At 33.8% G+C, this 24,785-nt stretch overlaps 2 protein-coding genes across 2 annotated transcripts; both read right to left on the minus strand.

Annotated features, from left to right (window-relative positions):
- Nucleotides 1-2,386: 2,386 nt before the first annotated feature.
- Nucleotides 2,387-4,297, minus strand: LOC139867445 (tropinone reductase homolog At5g06060-like). The gene is made up of 4 exons (XM_071855813.1): nucleotides 3,910-4,297; nucleotides 3,234-3,453; nucleotides 2,804-2,910; nucleotides 2,387-2,726 (listed from the first exon to the last, which is right to left on the minus strand). Exons 1-4 carry the CDS (start codon nucleotides 4,198-4,200, stop codon nucleotides 2,550-2,552), a joined length of 795 nt encoding a protein of 264 aa, XP_071711914.1. The 5' UTR covers nucleotides 4,201-4,297; the 3' UTR covers nucleotides 2,387-2,549.
- A 10,077-nt stretch (nucleotides 4,298-14,374) lies between these two features.
- Nucleotides 14,375-15,653, minus strand: LOC139867663 (tropinone reductase homolog At5g06060-like). The gene is made up of 4 exons (XM_071856026.1): nucleotides 15,325-15,653; nucleotides 15,014-15,233; nucleotides 14,646-14,752; nucleotides 14,375-14,551 (listed from the first exon to the last, which is right to left on the minus strand). The coding sequence occupies exons 1-4, from the start codon at nucleotides 15,604-15,606 to the stop codon at nucleotides 14,375-14,377; spliced, it is 786 nt and encodes a 261-aa protein (XP_071712127.1). The 5' UTR covers nucleotides 15,607-15,653.
- Nucleotides 15,654-24,785: the final 9,132 nt, after the last annotated feature.

Raw genomic sequence — 24,785 nt, forward strand, 5'->3', positions numbered from 1 at the left:
ATCATTAAGTTAGTAGTCTTGTTTTTACATATGTAGTTCATTGTTAACACACTTAATGATATATTTAAATATAATTTTATCATGTTAAATATAGTGTATCAATATCTTAATATGATACATATGTATTTAGTAGACGTTATCATAACTATAATCGTTATATATATCATTTCGAGTTTCTTAACTTAGTAATCTCATTTCATATATCACACATTGTTAATATACTTAGTGAGATACTTACTCATCATAATCTCATGTCAACCATATATATATGTCTATATATACCACAACATGTAGTTTTTACAAATTTGTAATGTTCGTGAATCGCCGGTCAACTTGGGTGATCAATTGTCTATATGAAACTTATTTCATTTAATCAAGTGTTAACAAGTTTGATTGCTTAACATGTTGGAAACACTTAATCATGTAAATAACAATTTCATTTAATATATATATAAACATGGAAAAGTTCGGGTCACTACACTCAAAGGAAGTTGAAGCTAGTGGAAATTCGGGTCGAATTGGGTACACTAGAGCTTTCGTCACTTTGGATAGATCTTCTCCAATGGCAACTTTGTTGCGATCGGCCGAGGAAGATGAACAAGAGGTTTTCATGAGAGTCACTGTTAAAGATACATCTGTACAGTGGGAGTTGGCTCGGGATGGAAAATCGGGTTTGTCAAAAGACGTGCGCACTTATGTGATTGGTGTTCCACTGGTGAAAGCTAAGGCGGTTATGTGGAAGATCAAGGGTGTGATTGCGTTCTCACACGGCTGCCTTGATGGTGTTATCCACATGTTTGTTCTACCAGCAGGTTTATTCTTTATTGGAAAGTTAAATCGGGTGGATGATATTGTGTACGGGTGGATTGCTTGGGCGCTGGGGTTAATTGGGTCGGGTCGAACTCAAACGACCAGTTATCTCCTAAACTAAGGAGGTAGGTGCCATAACCAAAGTGTAGTTCTTAGTCCCAAGCTAGTAACATAAAGATCGTATTATAGCTCAGCAGTATTTTTTGATGTCGAAAGACTTCACTTGTTCGAAGGTTATCGAATGAAGTGCGGTGTGATTCGGGTGTCTCATCCGGCGGTATCAAAAGGAGGTATAATTAGCGGGTCAAGTTGTTATTGTAGGATGATATTGATGGTGATAAAGTCAGGTTAAAGATGGGTTTGTTTAAATTCTCCTTCAAGTGGGAGATTGTTGGAGTAAAGGTGAATGAGAATTAAATAAATTGGATATGCTCAAACGTGAGGTAGTGTTACAAAACACGAGAATTAAGATCGAACATATAGTTAGTTTTGGAGTTGATGGAAACTTTGATGTCACATTTGGTGACATAATGTAACCATTGGTGACATCTAAGTTTGGTTCTCACGTAGATGACTTATTTTACAAATATGTCGGCTATGAATTATTACTCCGTATAGAATTAGGACTCCGTATATGTAGAAGATTTAATTCGTGTTCTAGAATATTTTAGCTTGCTCCATAAGCTATGGTTTTCTCCTATAAATAACCTCATATGTAACCCTGTAAAATTGTACCTACAAAATTTCAATAATAAGAATACTCTTTGGTTGGCCGTGGATTAAACCAATAGCAATATTGGATATAACCACGTTATATTCTTGTGTTCTTTTACGTTCTTGCAAATTATTTTCTTTGTTCACTTGAATTATTTGTTTATTGTTCGTGGGTTTGATAACTTGGGGTTATCAAGTTCTTGTTAAGGCAAGATAGAGTAGTTGCATTTATAGTAAACCATTAAGTGAGAAACCTCCATCAAAATGCAATTGTTCGGTCAGTGATGTAAGAAGAAGTAACAGTTAAACCAAGGAATGCAACAAGTGATGACAATGCATTTGTTTTTGGGACGCGTTACAATGAAATTCCAGAGCCACTTTGATCCGTGTACTCTCTATCACTTGGCACCCATTATTATACCATACGTACAAAACAAGGCTCGATCGATATGATCTCTGATCATCAAGTATTACAAAGTACGAAGTATGCATTTTACTTAGAGTTCGACAAGGCGGGTTCTAGTGAACCATGATGCTACACTATTAGTTCTAACAAGTGTGCCACCGTGAATACTAACCATGCTCATTCCTTTTCTCGTTCACATGCTAGCTTCTTTGCAACCTGATTCATTGTAGTGTTTCGACCTCTCGTTCTCCCAACATGTTGTATGTATGGTACTGTTTCTATGTCGCTTCTCATTGTTTGCAAATTTTATAATTAGAATGGTCAATGGTAACTAATAAATTTGACTAATTAACACACATAGATGACAGAACCTGATATGTATATTATTTGAGGTATATATAACAAACAACATCAATATATAAAACATATATATATATACTCATAGATAGAGGCACACAATTTTATTGGTGTCACCAACCAAGACTAAGATTAGATGTTCTTGAGCAAGTGTAAAATAAAGGATAGGAAACATAATCATCATAACTCAACAACAAATGAGTACTAAAAGCGAAATATAATGAACATTTACAACATCAAACAAATCTGATTTCAGTTGAAGTCATGAGAAAGCATTAATCGAAAGGCCTCCATCAACTGCAATTGTTTGACCAGTAATGTAAGAAGCAGCAGGTAAGCAAAGGAACGCAACAAGTGATGACACTTCATTTGGTTCTGCAACTCGCTTCAATGGAGTTCTAGACAACAATTTATCCAAAAACTCTTTATCATTAAGCAACTGCACAAAACAAACATCAATTTCTCATCAGCTTAAATGCATACTAGATTAAACTTTGAAGAAGGTGATTTACTTACAGCTTCGACTAGTGGGGTTGCAGTGAACCATGGTGCTACACTATTAGTCCGAATGTTGTCTTTGGCCCATTCACATGCTAGATTTTTCGCAAGCTGATTCATTGCACCTGTATATATATATATATATATATATATATATATATATATAAGTAATATCAATATTAAAGTTACAAACTTAATTAAATCCTTTTTAATTGGCCGAAAGAGGGGTTAGTATCAGAAACATAGTCACCCCCACCAATGAACAGATCAACAAATCAAATAATTACAAAACAATCAACATAACAAAAAAGGTAAACAACACAATGAATTAATGTGGTTACATTCAATCTATCATCTACTTGTTAGGTTTAATCACAGCTAAACTAGAGAGAAATATCATTTTTTTTTCTTTCTAAAAATCAGAAGAACCATACTACTATTTACATACCTTTTGTTGCTCCATAAATAGATCCAGCTGAAGAAGCAGAAACAAGACCCCCAACAGCAGATATAAACACGACGCTACCATTTCCAGAAGCCTTCAAAAGAGGATGTGCAAGTTGACATATATTAAAACAAGATTCCAAATTTGTAGTCATCACCATTGAATACTCCTCTGCTGTATACTCTTCAGCTGGTTTCCTTATGTTTGTCCCAACATTGTTTACCTACACATAATAATTATATGGCTAGACGAGAGTAAATGGATAAGGTTGTCATGTTTAGACTAGCTACCGGTGGTGAGGGCCACTATTTTTATACGCGACCTAATTAGATTATACAGTAAACGTTTCTGGCACCGACACCAATGGCACCAACTATGTCATAACCTCCTTCATGTTGCATTTTGTGCCTTTTCAATTTTAAAGACGAAAATGTGATTAAATTTGAATTAAATTTATCATGTTTAGTAATTAGCTAGTTTCCTATATGTAATTAGATTACTTGTTATATTACTCTAGAATATTTGTTAATAGATGATAAAAAAACATTGGTAACGAGGCTTAATAATTTCTACATCATCGGTTTATAATTGAGTCTTACATTTAACAACTATAGCACTATATGATAAGCCAAAAATGTTCTATAGATCGATTGATTAAATTTCAAATTGAAAAACTTACTAGGATGTTAAGCTTTCTGTTAAAAATGGACGAGACTTTTTCTAGAAGTTGTTCACGTTGAGGACGAGAAGTTACATCGCACACGGATCCAGTAACAATGAAGCCTTTGAGAGACCACTCATGTAACCGTTGGTTAAGTTTAACCTCGTCGCGCGAACATGTGTGCACCCTGGCCCCTAGTTTGGCCAATTCGTCGACCACAGCGTAACCAATTCCGTATGTACCCCCGGTAACAAGTGCAGTCATTCCTTCAAGAGACCATCTTGAATCTTTAGTAGTAGAGCTCGCCATTACCTATTTGCGTTATGTTTTGAGTTGATTGATCGTAGTCCACCTTATTACCAGTTTTATTTATACCGATTGTAACGCCACAAAGCTACTGGTGGGATAGTGAGGCCTTTTTTAAGAGATTGGTACAATTTTTACCCCCCCTTTTTATGTACTACTAAATGAGTAACAAAAATGTAAAAAGGAAAACATATTTTGAAGGGAGTATTATTTTTGGTGGATCCGATTTCCAACTTTTATCCCCTAACATGTTTACTTTTTTGACCATGTTACTCCGTAGTACAGTACCTATTTGTATTGTAGTTATTTGTATTGTAGTTAAGCTCACAAGCCTTAAATATATACTCCTATCCTATCATATCAAATCAAATCAAGGTATAAATTATTTCTTTGACTTAATGGCGTTTAACTGGTGTTTTGGTTTATACTCGTATAAAAATAAAAAAGTTATATCCCAAGATCATCTCATCTCATCTCATATCATATCAAATTAAATCAACGTGTGTATTGTCTAATGAATTTGACGAATTTAATTTTTTCTGAAAGATTATTTGACCTGTCAACTTCTCTTCTGATGTGATTGTAACGGAGACTTGTATCCGGTCACGAAACCTCCACATATCACTCCACGTGGCACCGGCAACCGGGGGCATTCCGAAATTGATGTACGAGGTACTTCGTAAGCTTATTTTTAGTTATGCTATAGTTTATAGTTTGTAATAAAATGAAGTCTTCCGTGCTCTACCATGCTTGTCAAATTAAAAAGCATGTGAGAATTCCTTCTTTCTTTGATCATGTTGTTAAATGTTAAGTCTATTTTGATTGTGTTCTCTAAGATTTATAGACTTCTGCACTTTCAAGTCTCGGTGTAATTAAACATTACTACTATATAATAATCTTAAATCAATACTCGCATTATTAGTGGTTTTATCCTTTGCACAACAATCAAATGCTTTAGCTAAATTTGTACATTTCTACTCATTTGTTAAAACTCAACTGAATTGTGAAATTAAAGCATTAAATATGACCATCAGAGTGAATTCAAAAATGTTGGTTATTAATGTCAAGACACAACTTATGTTTATACTATTAATAACATTTGAGCTATAGGGTCACACACAATAAGCAAATAAATATCAATTACATATTTGAATATGATTCTTATATTACAACCTTATTATACATGTTGTGACATTGTTATTTAATTGAAATAATAATACTACAATTGTATATAAATGAATATCCATACATATGTATAAACATGTATATATGTAAGTAACAAGTATATTAGTTACTTGTTTATATCTTGTTAATTATTGATTATATATAATATAATGTAAAAGTATACATTGTATAACTATATTATAAAATTATAGTGGAATTCATGATAACCTTGCACTATATTAGTGGGAGAAAAGTAAAGAGAAATGATGAAGCATTACCTTTCATGATTAATTGTTTAAAGTGAAATGATTAAGCATTACCTTTTATGACTTGTTTGTGCTTCTTTAAAATGTATGAGAACATACATTTGCAATACATACGGAGATACACAATTGAAAAGAAAGGCTTCCATGTGCTTTCATTTTCTCTCATGAAAATAACTTCTAAGAAAGTCTTTTAGTAAGTAAAAGAGTTAGTAGTTAAAATTAAGTTTTCAAGGGTTGTGAAGGACTAGCATCCGGTTGATATTGGAGTTTGCTTTCGTGTGGATTACCGATAGAGGGAGACTACTTTGGCTCCTATATTCTTAGCATCCATAACTTCTCAAGTTCAAAGTCTTCGAAGGTTGTAGTATTTAAACTCACTATTTATTATTTAGTTTTCTTAACAACATGCAATTGGATCCTTGGTGGGGAGTTTTTGAAAGGTTTAAAAATTGTTGTACATGCTTCCGCTGCTAAATAGTTTTATGAAATTTTATACAAATCCCCTGCAGTGGTATCAAGAGCCGCTTTTGCACGTGTTAAGAAACTTATGTTATACTACGTATACAATAAGAACTTGTTCTTATTATTAGAAATGAACAACTTTTTTTTTCCTAAAAAGGAAAAGTTGTAGATTTTTAAAATGCAACTTAGTTATTTTATTTGCTACAACCATTCCTTTTACATGCATGTATGGTTGTAGAAGTTGCTATATATATACTAGTTGATATATTAAGTTGCATGGTGCATAGAAAGCCTTTAGACCATTTTGTGATGTTTGGTTGTGTTGAAATTCGATTGGGTTGTAAATTATTCTTTCATTTATAATGGTTTGTAATAATTTTATTTTTCATGTTTTGTTTAATTTTGAGATGTAAAAGTATTAGTGTAGACTTGTATATTTTATCTATAAAAATGTAACAAGACATGAAGAAAATTCAAGATGGAGTTCTAAGCAATTTTGGAGCCATTTGCAACACCAAATGTTGACTAGGCAAGTGGGAGCTTCAAGACATCACAATGAAGCATGGATATTTGTTATGTCCTTAGATTGACCCGGTCCCTTCGTTTGGCTCACGAAAACCGATTAGGAAAAGGCTTGGCTATGCACCTATTAATTGTTGTGTTTATGTTTGTATATTGCATGTTTGAATATAGGATATTTGCATGCTAGAAAATAATTTTTTTTTACAAATCAAACACAAATAAGAGTTTGGTAAATTTATATATAATTTTGAAAATGGTTTTTCGTAAAAGTATAATATGAGTTTTAATAAAAAGGAGTTTTTACATAAAGCTCAAAGTTAACATTAAAATTATGAATTTTAATAAATTATGAATTTAATAAATTTAAACCAAACTCTTGTATAAAGTTTTAAATAAAATGAGTTTTATTAGAAACTAAAGTTGGTCTTAAGTTAGCGCACTCAATGTATACATATTAATATAAGATATTAGTTTAAAATTGGACAAGCCGTGAGTGACTAAAATAAAGATTCTATAAACTCAAGACCAACATATAAAATATGATTTTATCTAAAGTATACGTATAATATATTGTTGAATGCATGCAACAATTATTATACGAAATATTTTGTCAAATTGAAATAATACAAAACACAAAATCCCTTTTAAAATGTAAGTTTATGACATCCTTTTTAAGACACTCGCTTGTCATTTGTACGTCGTTGTGGAGAGAGCATCAGCCAACCACCACGGTCGTCTTGTGATTACCGAGATGGTGTTTCGCGATTCCCATGACAGTCTTGGGCCGAACACCATAAGTTTTAAATAGGACAACTTAATTGGTGCTTCTTGTGGAGAGAGCATCAGCCAAACACAAGATGCCCAAGGCATAGATGTGATTAAGCATACCAGTTGACAATTGTTGTTAATGATCCCATTAAGATATAGAAATTGTATTAGACTTGCAATTGGTAATCGTTGCCTACCTTGTTAATTTAAACTTAGTGGAGAGAGCATCAGTCAACCACTCAAGGTTAAATGTAACTTGGATTCTGGCCTTTAACAAATTAATTTTTCATAAGAAAGTTAGGATAATCAATTATTAAAGGATCAAATATTAAAATACTAAAAAGAACTTTGTTAATTTTGTAGATGTCACCCAATACAACTACACCCGTTCACCACCTTTCTCTAAGATCTCTCTTAGAGAAGGAAAAACTCAATGATACGAACTTCTTAGACTGGTATCGTAATTTGAGAATTGTTCTCAAAGTCAAAAAGAAATCGTATATACTTATGGACCCGTTCCCGAGGAACCCCTGCTAATGCCACTAAGAGCATCCGAGATGCTTGGACTAAGCATATGGATGACTCCACAGAGGTAGCATGCCTCATGTTAGCCACCATGATTCCAGACTTGCAAAAGGACCTGGAACATCATGATGCCTTTGAGATGCTTAAGCAGCTAAAGGAAATGTTCCAGCAACAAGCTAGGCAACAACGCTTTGAAACTGTCAGAGCGTTACACGCATGCAAGATGATAGATGGGACATCTGTAAGCTCTTATGTTCTAAAAATGAAGAGCTACATAGATCAACTTGAGAGGCTTAGATCTTCCATTGGTCCCGAGTTGGCAATAGACTTGATCCTCAACTCACTACCAAAGTCATATGACCAGTTCATCTTGAACTACAATATGAACAATTTGGAGAAATCTATCTCGGAGTTGCATTTAATGCTTAAGACTGCCGAGAAGAATATTCCATCCAAAACCTCTGAAGTCCTCATGATTCGGGAAGGAAAAATCAAGAAGCCACAAGCCAAAGCCAAAGGTAAAGTCAAACCTAAGAGTCAGGGCAACTACAAAGGCAAAAAGTTTGTCCCAAAGGATTCTGTCAAGAAGAAAGAAAAACCTGCCAAAGATGCCACTTGTTTCCATTGTGGAGAAATTGGTCATTGGAAGCGAAACTGCCCGACTTACCTTGCAGAGCTGAAGAAGACAAAGGCTAGCAATGCTAGCACCTCAGGTATCTATATGATAGAACTATTTGCTTTCTCTAGTAATTCATGGGTATTTGATACTGGTTGTGGAACTCACATTTGTAATAATGTGCAGGGACTAAGATAGATTAAGAAGCTGAAACCAGGAGATTTGGTATTGCATGTTGGCAACGGATCACATGTTGCGGTCGTAGCAATAGGCACTTATGAACTTTTATTACCAAATGGCCTGTATTTAATATTAAATAATTGTTATTATGTCCCTAGTCTAACTAGGAACATTATTTCAGCTGCACGTTTGTATGAATCTGGTTACTCGTATGCTTTTCCTAATGGTAATATTTCAGTTTTCAATAAAGATGTTTTTTATTTTGAGCACGGCCTCATAATGGCATATATGAAGTTGACATACAAGATTCATCCAATAATAGTTCTATGTATAACATAAACACCAAAAGATCCAAGCATGACTTGAATCAAACTTATCTATGGCATTGTCGTCTTGGTCACATAAACAAGAAACGCATAACCAAACTCCAATCTGATGGAATTTTAAAATCAACTAACTCTGAGTCATTTGATGTATGTGAATCTTGTTTAAGCGGGAAGATGACAAAGGCACCTTTCTCCGGTTCTGGAGAAAGAGCAAAGGATCTTTTGGGACTTATACATACCGATGTATGCGGTCCTTTTAGAACTATGTCAAGAAATGGTGAAAGATACTTCATTACATTTACTCATGATTTCAGTAGATTTGGTTATGTTTACTTATTGAAACATAAACATGAGGCATTTGAAACGTTCAAAGTGTTTCAAAATGAGGTTCAAAATCAGCTAGGCAAAACGATAAAGGTTCTTCGATCGGATCGAGGAGGTGAGTACTTGTGTCAAGAGTTTGACTATCATCTAAAGAATTGTGGAATTATTTCACAACGCACTCCACCCGGAACACCACAACATAATGGTGTTTTTGAGAGGAGGAATCGAACCCTACTTGATATGGTTCGATCTATGATGAATCATACTTCACTTCCTCCATCCTTCTGGGCCTATGCCTTATTATCTGCTACTCGCATATTATATATGGTACCAACCAAAAAGGTTAATAAGACACCATACGAGTTATGGCATGGAAAAGTTCCAAATTTATCTTATTTGAAAGTTTGGGGTTGCGAAGCTCATGTTCGACAAGAAACTTCCAACAAACTTGATCCCAGATCTATCAAATGCATTTTTGTGGGATATCCAAAGGATTCTATGGGATATTATTTCTACAATCCTACCGAGAACAAAGTGTTTGTTTCTAGACACGCTACTTTTCTAGAAAAAGAGTTTCTATTAAATAAAGCAAGTGGGAGTAATGTAGAACTTGAAGAAATTCAAGAACCACAAAATATCACACCTAAGGTTGGCACTAGCTATCAACAAACTGTTGAAGAACCTGAATAATTGGTTGCTCAGGAACCTGAAGTAACACAAGACATTCGTAGATCTAGTAGACCTCATCATAGCCCCGAAAGATATGATGAAATTTTCTTGGTGGATGAAAGTAAGCCCACTAACTACAAAGATGCTACATTAGATCCTGAATCTAAGAAATGGCATGAAGCCATGAATGACGAGATGCAGTCCATGTATGACAACGAAGTATGGGACTTAGTTGATCTACCTCCTGATAGCAAGGCTGTTGGGAGCAAATGGATTTTCAAGAAGAAAACCGATATGGACGGAAATGTACATACATTTAAGGCAAGACTAGTGGCGAAAGGTTTCACTCAAACTCATGGTGTTGACTATGATGAAACTTTCTCTCCAGTAGCCATGCTAAAATCAATTAGAATACTCATCGCCATAGCCGCATATTATGACTATGAGATATGGCAAATGGATGTCAAAACCGCATTCCTTAATGGACACTTAAGTGAAGATGTCTATATGGAACAACCAGAAGGTTTTGTAAATCCTAAGTATCCTAATAAAATGTGTAAGCTTAAAAGAGCCATTTACGGATTAAAGCAAGCATCTAGAAGCTGGAATCTTAGTTTTGACGAGAAAATAAAAGAGTTTGATTTTATCCAAAATGAAGATGAGCCATGTGTTTACAAAAGGGCTAGTGGGAGCATAGTAGTATTTTTAATCTTATATGTAGATGATATACTACTTATTGGAAATGACATCCCAACTTTACAAAAGGTAAAGTCTTGGCTTGGAAAGTGTTTTCAAATGAAAGACCTTGGCGATGCTGCTTATATTCTAGGAATAAAAATTCATAGAGATAGATCAAAGCGGCTAATCGGTTTGAGCCAAAGTGCATATATTGAAAAGATTCTAAAAAGATTCAAGATGCAAGATTCCAAACGCGGATTTTTGCCAATGTCACATGGTACAATATTGAGCAAGTCTCAAAGTCCTAGCACAAATGATGAGCTTAGACGAATGAATGGAACTCCATATGCTTCTGCAATTGGATCCATTATGTATGCCATGTTATGCACAAGACCAGACGTATCGTATGCTTTGAGCATGACGAGTAGATACCAACAAAATCCAGGTGAAAGCCACTGGATGGCTGTCAAGAACATCCTAAAGTACTTGAGAAGGACTAAAGATATGTTCTTGATTTATGGTGGTGTGGAAGAAGATCTTACAGTAAAGTGCTACACAGATGCTAGCTTCCAAACTGATAGAGATGATTCACGATCACAATCTGGATATGTCTTTATCTTGAGTGGAGGAGCTATAACTTGGAAAAGTTCTAAGAAGAAAGTAGTTGCACAATCTACTACAGAAGCTGAATACATTGCTGCATCGGAGGCAGCACAAGAGGCTGCGTGGATGAAAAAGTTCATTGCTGATTTAGGGGTGATGCCAAGCATAGAAGACCCCATAGAAATATTTTGCGAAAACAATGGTGCTATTGCTCAAGCAAAAGAACCTAGATCGCATCACAGCACCAAACATATCCTTAGGAGATTCCACTATATACGACACATAGTGGGAGACGGAGATGTTTGTATTCGCAAAGTTCACACAGATCAAAACCTTGCTGATCCTTTTACAAAGGCTTTGGCACAATCAAAACACGAGGGTCATGCTCGGTGCATAGGGCTTCGTAATGTTAATGATAGGAATGATTTGTAATTTAGTATTATGATATTTTGGAACATTTATGCAACATTTATATTAAATGATATGATGTATTTGGAGATAATCATACTCATTAATAATTGTTGTGTTCTTTATTAGTATGTTTAAATCCTTGAATAACCCCGTTATTCAAAAACGTCCATAGTCGATCATAACTATGGGAATAGTTGTGAGTTAAGACTAATGTGAATAAGTTGGTTGACTTTCATGAAGATGAAAGTAGAGCAAGGGAGTTGCAACCAAATTCACCTATGTTTATTGAAGAATAAACATTGGACATGACCCGCTTTCAAGATCATTTCATGGATCGATGTCATAAGTGATTCTTGAAAATGGTAATATCTTTATATCTTTAGACCGTAGATACATATTGGGTCTTAAGTGTGAGGATTGTTGTACTTTGACATAGTCAAACGTTGTTCTTTAGCCAGGCAATCATAAAAGCTATTGTTAAGTATAATATGAGACACATGAGAGACGTGTGTAGTCTAGACGGGATTTGTTCCACTCATCTGGATGAGAGATTGACATCTATGGGCCCCTCGATGATTTAAATTGATTAAGATGCGTGGCCACGCTCAAACTATATTGATGTATTCAATGGTGTTTGTTTTATCATTTTCAATCTTGATCGAGTAACACAATGTATGAGCTAAATATGAGATTGATTGCTATCCATGTCTCATGCTCAACGTGATGTCAGTAACAAAGGGATAACTGATACCTTACCTATATATTGATTTGAAGTTTTAACTTGAGAATCAATGGATGCTCAGAATGACACATTTTCATGTGTTGTTAGGGGCAGTGGCATGTTGCTAGACGTTTACCACTGTCTGTGTTGACATATGTTGAATCTTGTGCAAGTGAGAGATTGTTGGTTATTAATGCCCAAGACACAACTTTTGTTTATACTACTAATAACATTTGAACCTATAGGGTCACACACAATGAGCAAATAAATATCAATTACATATTTGAATATGATTCTTATATTACAACCTTATTATACATGTTGTGACATTGTTATTTAATTGAAATAATAATACTACAATTGTATATAAATGAATATCCATACATATGTATAAACATGTATATATGTAAGTAACAAGTATATTAGTTACTTGTTTATATCTTGTTAATTATTGATTATATATAATGTAAAAGTATACATTGTATAACTATATTATAGAATTATAGTGGAATTCATGATAACCTTGCACTATATTAATGGGAGAAAAGTAAAAGAGAAATGATGAAGCATTACCTTTCATGATTAATTGTTTAAAGTGAAATGATTAAGCATTACCTTTTATGACTTGTTTGTGTTTCTTTAAAATGTATGAGAACATACATTTGCAATACATACGGAGATACACAATTGAAAAGAAAGGCTTCCATGTGCTTTCATTTTCTCTCATGAAAATAACTTCTAAGAAAGTTTTTTAGTAAGTAAAAGAGTTAGTAGTTAAAATTAAGTTTTCAAGGGTTGTGAAGGACTAGCATCCGGTTGATATTGGAGTTTGCTTTCGTGTGGATTACCGATAGAGGGAGACTACTTTGGCTCCTATATTCTTAGCATCCATAACTTCTCAAGTTCAAAGTCTTCAAAGGTTGTAGTCTTTAAACTCACTATTTATTATTTAGTTTTCTTAACAACATGCAATTGGATCCTTGGTGGGGAGTTTTTGAAAGGTTTAAAAATTGTTGTACATGCTTCCGCTGCTAAATAGTTTTATGAAATTTTATACAAATCCCCTGCAAAAAATACATCAGCTCAATGACTATTTCAATCAAACAACATTCAAATACGTTTCTCTTGTCTCCATTCATCCCCAACAAAATGAAAAATCCAAGCGTGTGATTCGCACCATAAACAATCTTACCTACACTCTTCTATTCCAGGCACAAATACCTCCTTAGTTATGAGTCAAGGCTCTACACGTGGCCGTGTATCACCCGAACATACTTCCTTCCTCTGCAATTAATTTCCACATACGACTCTCGCCTTCCAAACCCAACTATGTCTTCCTTCGAGTATTCAAAGCGCGATGTTTCTACTATCCTCATCATAACTTCGACATACCCTCATCTTAACTAAGTTCCAAACCTCGAAAAAACATCAAAACTAAATTTTACGGCGTTAAAAATCTTTGTTATTGTCGACAAAAATTGACTACCATAGAATTTCTCACTGTTATACAAAGCAAGTCACAACGTATAAAAAATGTTACAGAAAATGAGAACATTATAAAGCAATATGCAACTATATTGCTTAATATTAGCAACTCCAAGCGAAAAATTGGAGAAAAAAAAATGTTACATATTGTTTATTTATTTATTTAGTATTTAGCGTCTTCGTTCAATCCGTACTTCGTGATTCCGTCGTTCAAACTAACTGCGGGAAAGTATTTGAATATAATTAGATTCCAAGTTTGTTTGTGAGCTTATGTCCTGTTTTTATTATATTATGCAATCTCTTTAAAAAAAGAATCTATAATAAAACAATCATCATGGGGTTTTTATTGTTTAAACACTTACATCAACAACACATCATTCCCACATGCATTTTTTAGAAACATAAAAGAAGCAACTAAAAGCGAAATTTTTTGAACATGAAACAAACGACGTTGCAGTCAGGGGAAACAATTAACTGAAAATCCTCCATCAACTGCAATTGTTTGGCCAGTAATGTAAGAAGCAGCAGGTAAGCAAAGGAACGCAACTAGTGATGACACTTCATTTGGTTCTGCAACGCGTTTCATTGGAGTTCTAGACACCACTTTATCCATCAACTCTTTATCGCCTAGCACCTATATACAGAACCAAATCGATTGATCTCATCAACTATAATGTAATCAATGGGTAGTATACTTGATTAAATTGTAAAGAAAGAAATTTTCTTACACGTTTGACTAACGGGGTTTTAGTGCACCATGGTGCTACACTATTGGCCCGAATGTTGTCGGTGGCCCATTCACATGCTAGATTCTTGGCAAGCTGATTTATTGCACCTTTATGTTGAAGTAAAATTTAAGTGAAAAACGTAAAAATTCTTCGTATAATTGGTGTTATAAGTAGTATTATACCGACAAAATTACGTCAAGAGTCCCTGTAATTTGTCCAAAGTTGTTACTAGCTAGGTTCAAAATTTTATTTTATTTATCTACTTAGGGAATCAAATTAGTTTCCTATAAGTGAGAGTAGTCCAACTCACTAACAAACATTTTTTTTTACTTGGACAAACCACAAGGACTCTCAGCGTAAAAATATACCTTTAGTGGCAGCGTAGACAGAACCAGCAGAGATGTTGACTAAACCTGCAACAGAAGACATAAACACAATGCTACCATTTCCAGAATATTTTAAAAAAGGATGAGCAAGTTGAGATATGTGATAACAAGATTCCAAATTGGTAGCCATAACCATTGAGTACTCTTCTCCGGTCCACTCTGTCGTAACAAACTTAGAAAGGTTTGTCCCAACATTGTTTATCTACAAGAAACACAACAGATCTATAGTGATAAGTGTGTTCAAACAACAAACTAGTTAATAATTTATATTTTTATGTACTTGCAAAGCTTACTAGTATATTAAGCTTTCCATTAAAAATTGACGCGACATTTTGTAGAAGATGTTCACGTTGAGGACGAGATGATGCATCGCACACGGATCCAGTAACAATGAAGCCTTTGAGAGACCATTCATGTAAGCATTGGTTAAGTTTAACCTCATCGCGAGAACATGTGTGCACCCTTGCCCCAAACTTGGCCAATTCCTCGACCACAGCGTAGCCAATTCCGTACGTACCCCCAGTGACAAGAGCAGTCATTCCTTCAAGAGACCATCTTGAATCTTTAGTCGACATTATTTACAGAATAGCTGTTATTATCGTCGGTTTGCGTTTTTCTGCATTTCAAGTTTCACCCAGCTATTATATAGACAAATATTAAGGTTTTTTGATATTGTAGTTACCTGGACACTAATTTTTGTTTGGCTAGCAGTTGATTTGACATACTTTTAAATATATGCTAACATGTATAAGATATGTTTAACTACATTGTTCGCATTGGCCGGCTTTTTATTCTATTCCCACGAATTGTCCTACATGAGGATGATTTAGAATATGGGGGTGTTGACAATACAGTAATAAGTAGGAGTAAGTATTTAACTACTTTATTCGCATCGGCTGCTTTTTAGCTTATTGTATATAATAAAGAAATTAATAAGTTGGTATTGCTAAACATAGGTGTGAATATTGATTCATTACAGGTAATGAAGCAGACCGACTGGCCTAACCTCAAAACCATCCAATTGAGAACGAAGTGTATCTAAAAGTCTTTGATGGACTTTAAATTGATAAAGTGGAAGAATGGTTCTATATCTATTTTTCAAAGTTTTATTGAGAAAGCATATATTTTGTAGATCAATAAGAAAATAGAATAGGTAGAGTTTTTTTTTAAAAAAAAAAACCGAAACACAACGTCGAATTTTGGATTTTGAAAAATGGACACCGAAATCAACTTTGTAAGGGTGTCTATCTAAAAGTCTTTGATGGACTTTAAACTGATAAAGTGGAAAAGTGGTTCTAAGTCCATTTTTTCAAAGTTTTAGTGAGAAAGAATACATTATGTTAACCAACAAAAAATAGAATATGTAAAAAAAATTAAAAATGAAAAACAACGTCGAATTTTAGATTTTGAAAATGGACACCAAAATCAACTTTGAAGGGGTGCCGATTGACGCGACGATTTCAGTGTCCATTTACAAAAACGCCGAAATAAATAATCGACATCTAGAGATCTTAGTGCAAACTATAAAGGACCCTGTTTTGCAGATAAAAAGATGGCACGATTAAAATTTACGAGTACTGATTATTCACCCGTTCATTCTTTTTTTCAAAAAAACTTAAAATTTATATAACTATTTAAGAACTTCAACAAAAATTGACATCCCAAAAAAACATAAAAACAATAAGAAGATACATTCGAGCTTTAATTATGAAGAATTAGACGTGAGCTCACCACCTAAACAAGGAACCGAAACAAACAATTTAAGAACGAAAGTGCTACATATAAATGGAAATCGAAATAACCAACAACTAAAACAAGAGAAACCAACTAAAACAACTTAAATATCCTTCAGAAATTCGGTGAACTGCCTCATTTTTTCACCTTGAGCCACTCTCCTCTTCAGGATATTTTAGGTTTAGCCAAAACCTTAGCCGGATCGTTGGCGTAAATAAGAGTGGCATCAACTTTTGTAGTTATGAGACCATTCATCTGTAGGATTAATGTGCAAGGTACAACATATAACTATATGGCCAACCTCATTTGAGCCTTCGGGGTCACACACATATACACCGAGAAGTCAAATAAAATATATATATATATATATATATATATATATATATATATATATATATATATATATATATATATATATATATATATATATATATGATGTATATATATTACTCAAGTAACAAAATAGTAAATCGAAATTAATTCATTTACTATTCATATGAATAGTAAATGAAGCGAAATTAATTAATTTACTATTCACATGAAAGCGATAAATTATTAATTATAAGTTACATAATATACCCCTAAAGTATTTGAGAAATACGACTTTGAAAAAGAAAATTACAAAAGAAGTTAAAACGCGTAAATCATAAATACGACTTTCAAAAAGGAAAATATATCCGTGATCCAAATTGATTGATACTCTTTACTTTACTTCATATTATATATATGGACGGGAGAATTGAAAAGAGATGAAGTAAGAAAAATAATATTGTTTCATACGGGGTATCATTTTGGATTCATAATATTAATCAAAGGTTGATTAATTATTACTTGGGTTTGGACTAGCATCCATTGACGTTGTTTGAAGTGTAGCGTGGACTATCCTAAGAGACGGTCATACTTTTGATCGTAAGTTTCTCTCCGTCTCATCAATTTCTCCAAGAAAGGTATATCGTTAACTCTTCTTTTGTTTTATATTCATGACAATTATTATGGTGTAATTGGATCATTGGGATAAATTAATCGTGTGCATGTTTCATTAAATATATGAATATACAATCTTGTGAATGTTTTTATGAAATAATAAAAGATTATTATTTTAACTATCCGCTGTGTTAATCTGATTTAAAAGTACACACGATTTTCCAACAGTGGTATCAGAGCTGCTTTTACACCATCTTAATTGTCGTGTGACTATTCTTTAGATTTAGCTTTGTGGTATATTGGTAAAAGTCGAAACCTTTTTGGTTTTTAAAGTCAACTCGGTTGATCTAGACTTAACCTCATGACGCACAAATATGATTGAAAGAATATCACTATTTTAAATTGTAGATTTAATTGTTATGGCTTGAAAATTTATTATAATTGTTGATTGTTCTATTCCATGGTTGTACACATGCATTGTAACCATGGACAAGCCATATGTAGGTTTTAATAATGTAGTTATTAAAATTGTGATTGTACACATAGCCCATAATGCCCCGACCTATGTATGATTGTTGTGATTGTTGATTACGGCAATATTATGTCATGTTTATTATTTGTATTATTAGAAATGCCATTTTGAAGCCAAAGTTGTATTATATTTATTTTTCATTTTCATAGTATAGTATTTAAGTTTATTGATGTTATGCGAGGTGTATACGAAATAGTTATATTTTTATTACGAAATACTATTAAATACGATACAATTTTAGTCAAGTTATTTATTTATTTATTTATAGAGTGGATATACCTAAACCTTGCTACAACATTTATAGGCAGTGTACCTTATCGTAAAGTAGTGTAGTTTTTAGTAAGTCCGGTTCGTTCCGCAGGGAGCTAGCCAAATTTAACGCTATATTTATTTTAAACTATATTTGTATAAATATATATATATATATATATATATATATATATATATATATATATATATATATATATATATATATATATATATATATATATATATATAAGTAATATTATTATTGTTATAAAAAGGGGGTTTTTACAGTTTAGTGACCGGTTTGTCGATTTTATGTCTTAAGTCGCAATTAAAACCTAATGTAAAATATTAAATATAAATACAACTTAATTTAAAGCGTAAAGTAAATGACGATAAATAAAAGTGCAATAAATTAAAGTGCGATAAATAAAATGACGGTAAATAAAATTGCAATAATTAAAAAATACAATAATTAAAAGTGCGATAAGATATAAAATAAAGGAATTATGCTTATTTAAACTTCCGTAATCATGATGTTTGACTTGTTGATTTTAATTTATTACCATGGGTTAATTATCCTTTGTCCTGAATTATTCAATATGTCCATACAGTTTTTGTCCATAACAGTCCATCGGTCATAAATATAAAGTGCGAGTGTCCTCGTCAAATTATCCTTATACCCGAAGTCAAATATTCCAACTAATTGGGGACTTAAACTGTAATAAGGTTTTAATACATTGTTAATGATTACACCAGGTTATCAATTGTGTGCAATCCAAGGTTTTAATACTTTATTAACTATTACACCAAGTGTCCTTGTATGTAATCCACCCCTGTTTTAATGAGTCCATTGACTATTAATCCATTCCCGTGTCCGGTTAAATGAACGATTATTAGTACTTATAAATATCCCGCCTATCGTGTCCGATCGAGTGTATATGGTTATTTATAGATACGTCAAATTATAAATCTCTATATTAAATTAACGAACTATCATTCAGTTAAACAAATATAAAGTCCATTAATAGCCCATAGTCCAATTTCCACAAGTGTCGGTCTTTTGTCCAAACCCCAATTATGGTACAAAGCCCAATTACCCAATCTTTAATATTTAGCCCAACATCAAGATTACTTCGATTTAAATAAGCATAATAATAACTTAGCTACGAGACATTAATTTAAAAAGGTTGAACATAACTTACAATGAGTATTAATCGCGTAGTGTTACACGGACAGAATTTTGACTTACAAACTTAAAACATTCGCCACTATAACCTTATTATTATTAACTTAATATTAAAATTATAATTATAAAATAAATATAAATATATATTGAGAGAGTAAGAGATAGAAAAAGATGTGTAAAATTCGTCCGAAATACGCTGAATTTATAGAACCTGGCCAGCTACAGTAAGCGATGCGATCGCATGGTTTTAAGGCTACCAGGCCATGCGATCGCATGGCAGCCATTTCCTGGTCACATTGCATTTTAAACGTGGGCTGCTCGTATTTATTTAATATACAATATAATATATATAATTATATATATATTATATTATATTCTTGTGTATCGTTGACTTGTAATTTTAGGTCCGTTGCGTCGCGCATTGATAGTTGGTTCATGTCCCGGTTCCGAATTTCCGAACGTCCTTTCGTATGATTTAATATCTTGTATTTTGCGTTTCGCGGCTTGTACTCTTGTAATTTTGAGACGTTTCTTATCAATAAATTGAACCTCTTGGATTGTACTTTGTACTTTTTAGCGTTTTGGTCGTTTGCGTCTTCAAATCGTCGAATCTGTCTTTTGTCTTCACTTTTTATTATTTAAACGAATATCACTTGTAAATAGAACAATTGCAACCAAAAGCTTGTCTTTCTTGAAGGATAATGCTATGAAATATATGTTTGTTTTTAGCATTATCAAATATTCTCACACTTGAGCATTGCTTGTCCTCAAGCAATATAGAACTTTAATATAACTTTACTAGAATCAATTCTTTATTTTTCACACTTTGTACATCAGTGATTTTAATACGGCGGTATGAACAATGGTAGTAACGATGTGGTTTACAGTCCCACATGACTATAAAAATTTAGATCCTTTAAGGAAATTGGATCTTTATGAAAACTTTTGATCTTTTGAAAATTCAATCTAGCTTTTACCCTAGATAAGTTTTCCAGAATAACCCTTCACCGGTGTTTGCAAAATATTTTTGTGGGTTTGGTGGGTTTCAGATTTGAAAATTTTAGCTCAAAACTTGCGGTTTTGTGTCACCCACTTGCTAACCTTGTATTAGGAAAGCAACACGTCCAGTTTACTTGCTCCGTATATTACCTTTCGGTAAACTACCATCCGGTTGTAAAGGAAAGCGTTGAACAAGCAACTGTTAAGGTAATGTCCCGTGACATGCTTTTGATTATGGTCTATATCGTGTCGGATGCAATTACTATCCTTTGTAGGAGCAATAGTAAAGATCACCCTATAGTTTTTCGGTCTGGCACAAGGTCCTGTCTTCGACCCCGCTATGCAACCACCGTTCTTACGGTTGATACCCGATTTGGTTCAGGTGACCTAATGAATTCCGGTGAATTCTTAGGATTTTACGTTCAATGGTAATGAACGCATTGAAAATAGGGTTTTCAGAAAACAAATCGGTTTGTAATTTGATCAAAATATTTTCTCGTTCAAGCTCGAGTTTAGATATCATCGAATTCCATGAGTTTGTAATTCTCAATCTTTAAGGTCAATCTCAAGGATTGAGTAATATCAGTCTTAAAAGCTGATTTTTGATCTTTAAAGAGATTATCCTTTCTGGGGATCTGATTCATTAGTATTATAAGCTAATTTGCACGGCGCCCTCCCCATTTTACGAGACAGATCCTCTCATGGTTAGGATAAGTCTGACCACTTGGCGACCCTGTTTGATGCCGAGGTCCATGGATTTCCAGCTGATTTTCGAGAAAACTTTTCAAGGTTTTTCGTAGACTCTACAACTGGTCTGGACGACAACTTCCTGACCTAAATCAAGAAACGCGTGTCTTTTTCTCGAAAGACTTTACTTCCTTTTAAATTCCATTTATATTACAATAAACTGGGTAAAACTAATTAATATCGTCCAAAACAAAAGTATTTTCAATTATTTGTACAAAAATATGTGATATATGTTCTAAATAACTTGGTAAATTTTTCCCACACTTGGCTTTTATTTTCCTTTCTTTGCCTTTTTATTCTCCCCTATTCCATTTTAAATGAATTCAAGCATTTTGGGTTGTTTCTCAATTTATGTTCGTTCCGAGGTAATTATAATTTCGGTGTTAACACCTAGTTTTATCCTTCATAAATATGTATAAACATGATTTTGAATTCATTTATTTAAAAAAATTTTAAAAATTTTACTAGAATTGGGTAGTCAGTATATAAGACTAGGGCAGTTCTCAGAGAGCACTAGATTCTAATACAACTACTGCGTTACTAGTATTTTTAATGGTAACCAAGTGTTTAAATTAAAATTTTAAAACCCGAAAGAATTTAACCCCTTCCCACACTTAAGATCTTGCAATGCCCTCATTTGCAAGAAATCAGTAGCAATTTAAATTATTGAGGGTGATTAGCGTAGAAAAATGATTAAATTTTACCAAAGTTTCCAAACATATTGTTGTTTGTGTTGAATGATAAATGGTGCACATCATTTGTTCATTCCGTCTGTTGTTACATCACACTTGTTTTTTGTGTTGTCGTCAAAATTAATAGCTTTTACTGAACTTAATGCCAGTATTTGAAAATGCGCTGTTTTACCCTGTTGTGTACATGAGATAAAATACATACAATACAAATATAAACATGCATGGTAATTTGAAATGGGACTTAATATCCCACTTTCAAATTACAAAAATGAAATATTAGTACAAAATAATAAAAATATTAAACATTACATTAAAGTATCAAAATGTTAAATGTTTAGCATAAATAAAAATAATAAAAGAGAAGACATCACCAATGGAACACTATTGATTTGGATAGGGGTTCCAGTTTATATCGTCGTTCGGGTTCCATGGTTGGTGATAGGTGTTCTGGTATGCTTGATTTCGGTCGTACAGGTCATAGGGTGGTCGCGTGTCGGGCTGATGTGGTGGATAGTAAGCAGGCCGAGTCGGGATGTAGTTATTTGGTACCTGATATGATAGTTGGCTCATGATTTGGTGCTGATGAACTTGCCAGCTATCATGTTGGCGTCGCCTGGAAGTCTCATACTCATTCGCGGCTTGCCACTGCTCATACCGACGATGCCTATCCTCATTAGTCATTTCTACCTCATCTATACGCTGGAAAACGTCAGTAGCACTATCCCTAATGACATCCCTAATGTCATCCGCTTCCTCCATCTCCTCATCCGAACCCCTCTCTACCTGTGGATGGTGGCCCTGATATTGTACTGCCTGATTTCGTCTCCTAGTCAATACCTTTGCACCTTGATAGACTTGCAAACCTAAAGTCTCGTCCTGTTCCCTACATACCATCATCGAACCCCCTTGATCCCTATCTACACCTAAATACTCTCCAATGAGAGTAACAAAAATGCCTCCTCCTATTATTCCCCCTTCCTATATTCCTTCCACCATTTTGGACAGATAAAAACCAACACAATAGGGGATATTAACAAAGCTTCTAGTGTTTCGAATGCACTTAAGGTAAAATAAATCGTGTAGGGTCATTTTTTCCTCGTTGTTACCTCTTTGTGTAATCGAGTTTGCTAAGAATCTATGTATTATACGAAGCTCGGCTTTATTAATATCTAAATAGGAGTGTCTTCCTCCCCGCGTAAACACATTAAAATTTGACATACGCCTCCAGATGGCGTTAGCGTCAAAATTTCTATCTACCCGCTCACCATGATAAATCAAATTTGTACAATCAGGTGATAGTAATTCAGCGGGAGTGTAAATCTGTAAAGCCCTGGTCATGTCCAGCATGGACATCCTGTACATCCTACAGCCAAGTAAAAATCTAATAAAACTCTTATCGTCTAACCTATCTACATCCTTTTTAAAAGCTATAGTACTCATTAGCTCAACACACCACTCTTTATATACAGGCCTACGAGTGGTAAATAAATGTTCCCAATCAGTAAAAGAAGAGCTGCCATACCTTTGGATTAGATGCTGCCTAACTGGGTTAGCTAGGTGGACCCTTTCCAAAGGCTCCCAATCTATTACCCTTGGTACTTCTACATTTTTGGTCTAAAGCTTAAATTTGTTACTTTGGTACGTCGGGTAATCTCTCCAACTTCTATCAATCCTTAAATTGGGATGCAACTGTTCTTCATGAATTGTTGGGTGTTCTATTATATGGTGAATAGGAAATACAACGTAGGTAATAAAAAATTGTGGCTCCGGCTCATAGTATGGCACGTGTTGATCATAATGTTGTTGTTTTTCAGGTTGTTGTTCCGGTTCGTGATATTGCATCTCTGGCTGTGGTTCCGGATCAGGTTGCCTAGACGATGATGCACCGTCCGTATCTGTATTTCTCTTCCTGCTTCCCTATCTATGAGAAAGAATTCTCAGAGACCTGCTTTAGCCGACTCATAGGAGAGTCGTGTGATTTGGTTTTTTATAGCTACATAAGCGTAACCTCGATTCTTCAATAACTTTTCTTCTAAACATATGAACGGTCCTTCTCTGCATAGAGTAACAAATTCGGTATTTGAATATGTTTGATTGTTCGAACATTTACCTTCGTGTGACCATTTTCAGCATTTATGACATCTTTCAAGGTGTCGTGCTCTTCTTTTTGTTGCGGATTTTGATTTTCCTTTACAAAAATGTGTCTTATGATGATTCTTCCTGAGTTATTTCCTTACTTCGTCCATTTTGCCTCTTATGAATGATACCAGTTCACTCGGTAAGATGTTATTATTACATTTAGTAATCATAGCGTGTAGTAGTAGACCATGGTTCAGATCAAAGGAATTCTTCATCTCGTAAAACCTAAAAGAAATAAAAATTCAGAATGGAGGGAGAAGACTAGTTCTTTAGGATCTGCTAAGGAAAGACCATTCGGATTCCATTTTCGAGAACTACACGAAAACAGAATATGTAACTCTAACAGAAATATATATTATCCTTAAAAAGACTTGATTCTCCCCACACTTAGTTAGTTGTGGTGTCGAAATTGTGATTAACTTCATCTTCAACTTCCATTGGATTATCTATGTAATGTTTAACTCTGTGACCATTAACCTTAAATTCAATTCCATTTGAATTTATTAATTCTACTGTTCCATATGGGAAAACTCTTTTGACTATGAATGGTCC

This window comes from Rutidosis leptorrhynchoides, chromosome 9, assembly GCF_046630445.1.
Source record: "Rutidosis leptorrhynchoides isolate AG116_Rl617_1_P2 chromosome 9, CSIRO_AGI_Rlap_v1, whole genome shotgun sequence".
Lineage (NCBI taxonomy): Eukaryota > Viridiplantae > Streptophyta > Magnoliopsida > Asterales > Asteraceae > Rutidosis > Rutidosis leptorrhynchoides.